The sequence below is a fragment of the Rhinopithecus bieti genome, unplaced genomic scaffold, assembly GCF_001698545.2.
Source record: "Rhinopithecus bieti isolate Rb0 unplaced genomic scaffold, ASM169854v2 scaffold_1017, whole genome shotgun sequence".
Taxonomy (NCBI): domain Eukaryota; kingdom Metazoa; phylum Chordata; class Mammalia; order Primates; family Cercopithecidae; genus Rhinopithecus; species Rhinopithecus bieti.
In genome coordinates this window covers 956,171-964,311 of record NW_016803657.1, presented here as the reverse complement: position 1 = coordinate 964,311, position 8,141 = coordinate 956,171, and the positions used below count along the sequence as shown (strand labels likewise).

The window sequence follows — 8,141 nt, the reverse complement described above, 5'->3', positions numbered from 1 at the left end:
CCAGCAGCTTAAATTGCAGTGCTCGGCTCCCATCATCTCCAGGGGCCACCCATTCACCTCGATGAGGCCACTGCCATGTTTGCAGTGGACTGAATGGACTGCAGCTGGCCCTTGGATGGCATGGCCAAGAGCACAGATAAGAGCTCCTCACTACAAGGCACTGCAAGTGGAAAAGGCACCTTTTTTTTTTTTTTTTTTTTTTTTTTTTTGAGATGGAGTCTCCTTCTGTTGTCCAGGCTAGAGTGCAGTGGTGCAATCTTGGCTCACTGCAACCTCCACCTCCTGGGTTCAAGCGATTCTCCTGCCTCAGCCTCCTGAGTAGCTGGGATTACAGGCGCATGCCACCATACCTGGCTAATTTTTGTATTTTTAGTAGAGACAGGGTTTTGTGACATTGGCCAGGGTTGTCTTGATCTCAGGTGATCTGCCTGCATCAGCCTCCCAAAGTGCTGGGATTACAGGCATGAGCTACTGCTCCCAGCCTTTTTTTTTTTTTTTTTAAGTTGTCTCTAGGGACCTTGTAGATATTTTCCTAGACCAGGCCATGACAGGACCAAGCACACCACTTACAGGGGAGGTAAGGCCCCTTTCTGCTGGATGAGGGCAGTTTCTGAGGAGTGCTAGAGGGTACCTCAAGGTCCTGGGTTTGTAGGGAATTGATTTATGAACTGAAGAATAAAACACTGGGAGTCGGGGATGGCACGGTTTCTGAGATAAAAGGAAAATACTTGAACCCTCCACCAATCTGCCCTGGGCTCAGGCAGACAGGCAGAAAGTGAAACAGCAGAGAAACCAAAAGTGAAATGGTTCATTCACATTTTATAAAACGTTCCCGGCCGGGCGCAGTGGCTCAAGCCTGTAATCCCAGCACTTTGGGAGGCCGAGACGGGTGGATCGCGAGGTCAGGAGATCGAGACCAACCTAGCTAACACGGCGAAACCCCGTCTCTATTAAAAAATACAAAAAACTAGCCAGGCGAGTTGGCGGGCGCCTGTAGTCCCAGCTACTTGGGAGGCTGAGGCAGCAGAATGGCGTAAACCCGGGAGGCGGAGCTTGCAGTGAGCTGAGATCCGGCCACTGCACTCCAGCCTGGGCTACAGAGCAAGACTCAAAACAAACAAACAAACAAACAAACAAACAAACAAACAAAAAAAAACTTTCCCACCAAACTGCCCTACTCAGAAAACACGAAAGAAAAAAAAATTAGGACATTTTCAGTCTGGGGCATGACAAGATACGGAAGCTGCCTGGAAGCTGGGTGCCAACTCCACGAATTTGGGGGAACTAATTCCTGGCCACTTGGGCCTCACCAGGGTGACAGAGATCCCTTCTTTCAGTCCTTTAAGCTCTTTGGAGAAAGTCAAGTGGCCATACATAACGACAGGGTCTGGGTTTCATTTATAAATAACCCAGGAACATTTTGTTGTTTTCAGCTTTCTAGGGCTGGGTTTTCCCAGCACACAGGGCTCTGGGGAGATGTGAAAACCATGGCACGTCCATGAGAATGCTGCCAGGGCGCCAGTTTGGAGCAGCCTCATTCAGACAACTGAACAACTACTTCATTCAGGATCCTCAGCCCTGGGCCCTTCCCTAGATCAGCCCAGAAGCTGCATCTCCGGGGTGGATCCCTAACAGTGCTGAGTAGGAGGCAAACCCTTTGGCTTCTAAGGCTGACCCAGGAAGTCTGGACTGGGCCCGCCGGAGGCTCCTCGTCACCAATTGACACACAGCCTCTGGTGACAGTTCTGCCCAGGAGCCTCAGTATCTTCTTTTGAGAATAACACACACACACACCCACATCCACACACACCCACAAAGGTGTCAGTAGCTTGTGCCTTTACTATGATGAAAAGAATGCTACTGAAATCTCAAATCAAATAAAAACACTAAGTCAGGGGCGTAAGATTGCAGGCAGGGCTGGAATTACTTATCTGCTCTCCAATGGTTGGAGAGCAAGAGAGGAGGGCAAAGGAACCATCTATTCCCTCCGAAGGGCTCTTACAAGCGGTGGGCGAACAAACCTCCCATCATGTCCTCTTCTAGATTCCGGTGTCCTCTCTAGATTCCACCTGACTCAACTCCCCTGATATCCCCCATTCTCAGATTTGAGTTCCTGCCCCTTCCTCTTAGCCTACCAGCCCGAGTTACTCCCTGACATAGGCCCCTAGCCCTCCAGGCTTCCACATCTCCCAGAAGCGAGAAAGTTGAGAAAGTTGGACCCAAGGCTTTCAAAGTCGCAGGTTCAATTCAGAACTCTTCGAGAGCCCCCGGGGTCCTGATCCCACACGTTGGTGTCTTGATACTGGTTACCTAACAATCAGTCCCCAAAGTTCTGACATCACCCACTGAAAATTCTCACCAGCCTGGACAGCCAAAGGGGTCTGTGTGTGGCCGGGCAGGATGGCGGGGGAGTGAGCCCCATGGAACAGCCAGGAACTGGTAAGGGGAGGTAGGCATAGGTCCCAGTAAAAGATGGTAAATGATGGTGACCCCGAGAGGAAAGCGGAAGTATTTGGGTTTTTAAATTTCCCCCTAAGTTCCCACAAGATTTCATTGTTGCACCCACACTTCCCCTCTTCCCCGTATAGGGAATTTTCGATTTCACTTCCCAAAACGCAAGTGACCAGAGGGCCTCAACTTCCTCATGTCCTCCTGCCCTGCCCCAGCTGTAGCCTCTGTGGGGAAGCCTTCTCTTCTCCCGCGCGCGTCCGGTTGTGTCACCCATGTCCTCCCCCGCTTGCGTCCCTCTCCCACCCCCACCCCTTCGGCCTGAGGGGAGGTCAGGCCTCTCGCTGCCCGTCAGTTTGCCCGTGTGCCCGCTTCTCCCTGCCCATTTTTATTTCCCCAGTTACCGCCCCGCCCCGGATTCTCTACTCCCTCAGCTTGCTCTGCTACCACTTTCCTGCCTCTCCCTCTCCCAAAGCAGATAAAACATGAGGGGACAAAGACAGTGTGTGTCTGGGAAGCTGGGCAGAGAGGAGTAGGTGCCGCGGCCCGGGGGTACTCCGATGCTTCCGGGGATTCTGAGCCAGCGGGAGGACGGCACGTGGGGAACGGCGGGCGCGGCGCGTAGTCAGGGAACCAAGACACTGGGCACTCGTGTCTCGTGGAGCCATCCCGCGGGGGTGTGGGGGTCCACGGTGCCGGAAGGCGCGCAGGCCCACGGACCGTCGCTGCCTGACGCCTGCTCCTCGCCTTCCTAACCGCAGCACTTTCGCGAGCCTCCCCACGAGGGGCGTGGCGAAACAGGTACGGTTGCCACGGCACCCGGACCACAGCCTCGCGAGATGTGGAATCAGCCAATGGGAGGTGGGGGAGGGGAAGACGTGGCGCAAGTCTGAGGGGCGGGGCCGGGAGGGGCTCCTCCCTACCTCTCCCAATTGCGCCCTGCCCCCGCCGCGGCGGCGCTAGCCGCCCCTCAGGGACTGACCCTATAAAGGCTGCTCCGCGAGGAGCGCGCTCCATTCGGCAGAGGGCGCTTCGGCTGGCTGGGCTGGGCGCCTGCGCAGTGTGGGTCGCTCCTCGTCCCCTACCCTGGCCGGCCGCGCCTCGGGTCCGCGCCCTCGCCCAGCTCTCAGCCGCCGCTCTGCCCCGCAGCAGCCAGCCTCGTGTCCGGCAGTATGTTCAGCTGGGTCAGCAAGGATGCCCGCCGCAAGAAGGAGCCGGAGCTCTTCCAGACGGTGGCTGAGGGGCTGCGGCAGCTGTACGCGCAGAAGCTGCTGCCCCTGGAGGAGCACTACCGCTTCCACGAGTTCCACTCGCCAGCGCTGGAGGACGCTGACTTCGACAACAAGCCCATGGTGCTCCTCGTGGGGCAGTACAGCACCGGCAAGACCACCTTCATCCGGCACCTGATCGAGCAGGACTTCCCGGGGATGCGCATCGGGCCCGAGCCCACCACCGACTCCTTCATCGCCGTCATGCACGGCCCCACTGAGGGCGTGGTGCCGGGCAACGCGCTCGTGGTGGACCCGCGGCGCCCCTTCCGCAAGCTCAACGCCTTCGGCAACGCTTTCCTCAACAGGTACCCACCCATCACTCCAGGGGGGCGCGGCCGGGGCACACACCGCACTGGGAGCCTGACCCTCCCGTGGCTGTCGCCCCGCCGTCCTTTGTCTCCGAGGCCCCAGTGAGACCCTCAGTGATCACTCCCTGGTCCAAGGGCCCTGCCGCTTCCCAGAGAAAACCCACCGGGGGTCTAAGAGTGGGCGTTGCCGGCTCCCCCAGCTTCTGTTGTCCCCAGAATCTTCCAGGTTAACCACCGAGCCCTTCTGCATATCCCAGCCCCACTCCCCTCAGAACCAGGGCCGGGGTAGGAAGCTGAGCCATTCCTGGGCTCCTTTTCTTGGTCTCCACCTCCTTCCCGCAGACTGGATGCACCTAATTTACGGAAATCAACCCTCCCTTCCCTGTCTCCTTAAGTGTCAGTAGCAAAACACAATGAAACTTTTAGTCATTCCCTTTTCTGGTGCGGGGTGGGTCTGCTCTGCCTCCCCTGGGAGGGTGGTTTTGTGTAGCAGGGAGGAGGAGGATCTACTGTGGCTTGCTGACTTTGGGGCAGCCCCTTGGAGGCAGGGGACAGTTGAGGTTTGAACACTTCTCCCAAAGGCAGCTCTCAAGAGGTTAGTGCTGCCTTCAGGGATTTCAGGAACCAGAATGAGGTGGTGGCAGTGGGAGCCCTGCAATGAGATTCTGGCCCTAAGCCCTTCTGTGTACTGAGAGACAGAATCTGAGGTTCCTGCACCCGCTTGGGCCTCACTTTCCCAGTGAAGTGGCCTCTGCACACAAGGAGAGTGATCTCCAGGACTCTGCCTCTCTCAGTGCTGTGAGTGAAACACAGTGCCCCCGCCCTCGAGGAGTGCAATGGCCAGGCTCACTTTTCTCCAAAGAAACTTGAGACATCCCAGTCCCAACCCCCAGGCATACCAAAGTACTTCATACCAAAGGACTACCTACCAAAGTACTTCACAGACCCTGCCCTCCCTGCCACCCCACATTCACGGACTCCACATGCCTTTCAAATTCTGCACCAGGGAAGAGCCTCTGAAGGAATCTTTGAATCCTGCCTTCCAGGTCGCCGCCCTGCGTGGTCACATTCCTTTCCAAATGCCATCTAGCCGTGCAGGGCAGCTTGCCCTAGAGCCAAGCCGGTGACCAGGCCTACTCCATGCACAGAGCTGACCTTCAGCAGGGTCTGTTGCCACTTCCAGTCATTTCAGCCCGCCCTCCTGTTTTGTGGCGGTTGTCTATCAAGGCCAGGTGGAGTGCAGCCCTTTGGGCTAGGGGCCCTGAAGAGGCGGGGTCCTCTTGCTCTGACCTTACCTCGTTTCAAGATTTGTGCTTTGCCCACTGGTAGAGAAGTGATTAGCTGAAACCATTAGCTGGTGGGAGCCATTCGACCCTGTGAAAAGTTTGGCGGCTGTGCCAGAAAGTCCAAGTGTTAGGTCTCTGCTTCCATGCAAAACTTTGGGAAACCGTGGGAAGAGTCACTGCCCCCGCTGCCTCTGCTGTCCTGAACACTTCACTTTCCTTGTGAGGGCACACCTTTTTTGAAAGGAGAAACATGGCACAGGACCAGTTTTCTGAATTTGGAAGCCTAGAGTTTCAGAGCTGGAAGGATCTTAGACATTGTCTCCGCAGCCCCCACCTCACTGGTTCAGGAAACCAAGACTCGGAGGGTCCAGCTGATTTGAGGAAGTCACCCCTTAGGTCAGCCAGCACTGACTGCCTGGTTTTTGCGCAGCCAGTTACTGCCTTCTGCTGCTTCTACCTGAAAAAGAGCAATTCAGGATTGCTTTGTCCGAGACCGGTGCTTTGATAACTTTGGTGCCGCAGGATCTGAGAGGTAGCACACGTTTATTTCCTTCTTGCTGCCACCTCATCTCCAGAGGATCCCTGATCACTGATGGCCTTGCTGAAAGGGCCCTGTCAGCCCGCGCTGAGGCCCCGAGCTGTGTCAGGATGTGTAGTGTGGGGAGTGTGCCCGGCGAGGAGGGTGCAACAAAGGGGGCTTTTCTCTGGCTGATACAGCCTCTCCCGGCTGAGTCTTAAAGAGACTCATTGAGTCCTGAACTTGACTTTCCGACCTTTTTCCCATATGTGGCTGCTCTAAGAATAAAATCAGCTGGAGCAGTCCAAGGCAAGGTGCAGTCAGGGTGTCCTAAGAGTGTCCTGCGAAAACTCATTGCATAACTGGGACTGCCACCTGTGCGTCCTTGGTGAAATGAAATCAGAGGCATCTTTGCTGCTTGCTGCCTTTCTTGTTTTCTGCCATATACCCTGGGCTCTGCAGAGCAGCTGGTTTCTGGGTCCTGTAGATATTAACTTGCTTTCTGGGCTCATTTATGAGGCATTTTTACATATGTGACTTGGCTTCCCATCCTTCTATTCTGTAATCATCTCTCCAGCGCCTCCTGTCCCCAGCAGGAAGGCCAGGCCTGACCTGCGTGCACTGGGAGAGAGAGGCCCATGTTTTGCTCGCCCTGTGGGTCAGCTGGTCTTGCTCCACTGCTTTACAGAGCACCCCTTGCCCTGGCCAGCTGCCCTCTGCCTGCAGGCCCCTGGTCGCTGGGGGATGGGGCCAAAGGGAGAAGCTGATCGGCTGGGAGTCCTCCCCTCTGTTGGAAAGGCAGCTTCAAGTCTGTGTCCTACAGATAATAGGCCAGTCTTTTCTTTGCTCTCACTACCTTTTTCAGAGAAGTTTTTTGTTTGTTTTTTGAGACAGAGTCTCGCTCTGTTGCCCAGGCTAGAGTGCAGTGGCACACAGTCTCGGCTCACTGCAACCTCCACCTCCTGGGTTCAAGCAATTCTCCTGCCTCAGCATCCTGAGTAGCTGGGATTACAGGCGTGTGCCACCATGCCCAGCTAATTTTCTTATTTTGGGTAGAGATGGGGTTTCACCATGTTGGCCGGGCTGGTCTTGAACTCCTGACCTCAAGTGATCCGCCCACCTTGGCCTCCCAATGTACTAGGATTATAGGCGTGAGCCACCACACCTGGCCTTTCAGAGAAGTTTTTAAAGGAGCTTTTTCTGTGTCCAGTGAAGGATCCCTGCTCTCAACTAGGACTGCGCTTGCCTTTCTGGGCTGTTATAAGCTTAGTGTGAAACTCAGATGTGCGTCGCTGAGCCCTGGCCCACAAGTCGCCAGCCTCTCCATGGCCTTGTTCTTCCTGAGCCTGCTCTGACTTTCAGAGAATAGGGTGTCTGTGCTTCTCCATCCCACCGTCTACCAGCCTGTGTGGTCCCCAGCTTTTGTCGGCCGTCCGTTTCAATTCCCTCACCCGAGCGGCTGGTTGAAAGGGCAGGGCTGGCCGTAGCAGTAGTAGGAAGGGGCCAGCTCTCTTCAATGTGGAAATTTAGCCAAGTGGTGGAAAGATGGGATTTCAAGGTCCCGGTGTGACCTTCTGTCTCCCCTCTGAATTGAATGGTGACCTAGGCTTGCACAGTTTTCACTAACAAGTCAGCAGCTTGAAAGTTGATCTCTCAAACTCTAGGGGAAAAGTAAATGTGAGGAAGTGCCAATGTGGGTCAGTTTGAGCCTTCTGGTTGCATTCCCGGTTGAGAAAGTCTGTACAATTTGCCGGCCACCCCGGGAAACTAAGACAATAGAAAACCACCTGTCAGTTCCCCGCTTCAGGAGAGGAAGCCACAGATGGAGCGAAGGAGTACAGAGAGCCCTTTGTTGTGTCCGGAGCAGCAATGACTGTGTCTTGATGCCTCTCTTCTGGCTCTTGCTCTCATGTAGGTTCATGTGTGCCCAGCTGCCCAACCCTGTCCTGGACAGCATCAGCATCATCGACACCCCCGGAATCCTGTCTGGAGAGAAGCAGCGGATCAGCAGAGGTAAACAGCTCTGACTGCAGCTCAGCCGCTGGCTTTGTCACAGATCCTTCTCTCTAAGATCTGCAACCTGGTTCAGATGCTGCCTTTGAGATTTCTCTTTTTTTTTTTTTTTCTGAGATGGAGTCTTACTCTGTCACCCAGGCTGGAGTGCAGTGGCGCGATCTCGGCTCTCTACAACCTCCGCCTCCCAGGTTCAAGCGATTCTCCTGCGTCAGCCTCCCGAGTAGCTGGGACTACAGGCGCCTGCCACCACGCCTGGCTAATTTTTGTATTTTTTTTTTTTTTTTTTGAGGCGGAG

At 55.2% G+C, this 8,141-nt stretch overlaps 1 protein-coding gene across 3 annotated transcripts in view; it reads left to right on the top strand.

Annotated features, from left to right (window-relative positions):
- Positions 1–2,332: 2,332 nt before the first annotated feature.
- The window catches only part of EHD1 (EH domain containing 1), a 29,279-nt gene continuing 23,470 nt past the window's right edge, over positions 2,333–8,141 (top strand). The window contains exons 1-4 of one of the 3 annotated variants that reach the window (XM_017893301.1): positions 2,343–2,439; positions 2,927–3,249; positions 3,598–4,024; positions 7,746–7,843. In XM_017893301.1, coding sequence (XP_017748790.1) covers positions 3,621–4,024; positions 7,746–7,843 — 502 coding nt within the window. In that variant the 5' untranslated portion in view covers positions 2,343–2,439; positions 2,927–3,249; positions 3,598–3,620. Of the gene's footprint in view, positions 2,450–2,926; positions 3,250–3,597; positions 4,025–7,745; positions 7,844–8,141 lie in introns of all 3 variants that reach the window. The other 2 variants (XM_017893285.1, XM_017893295.1) reach the window with 2 other exon arrangements.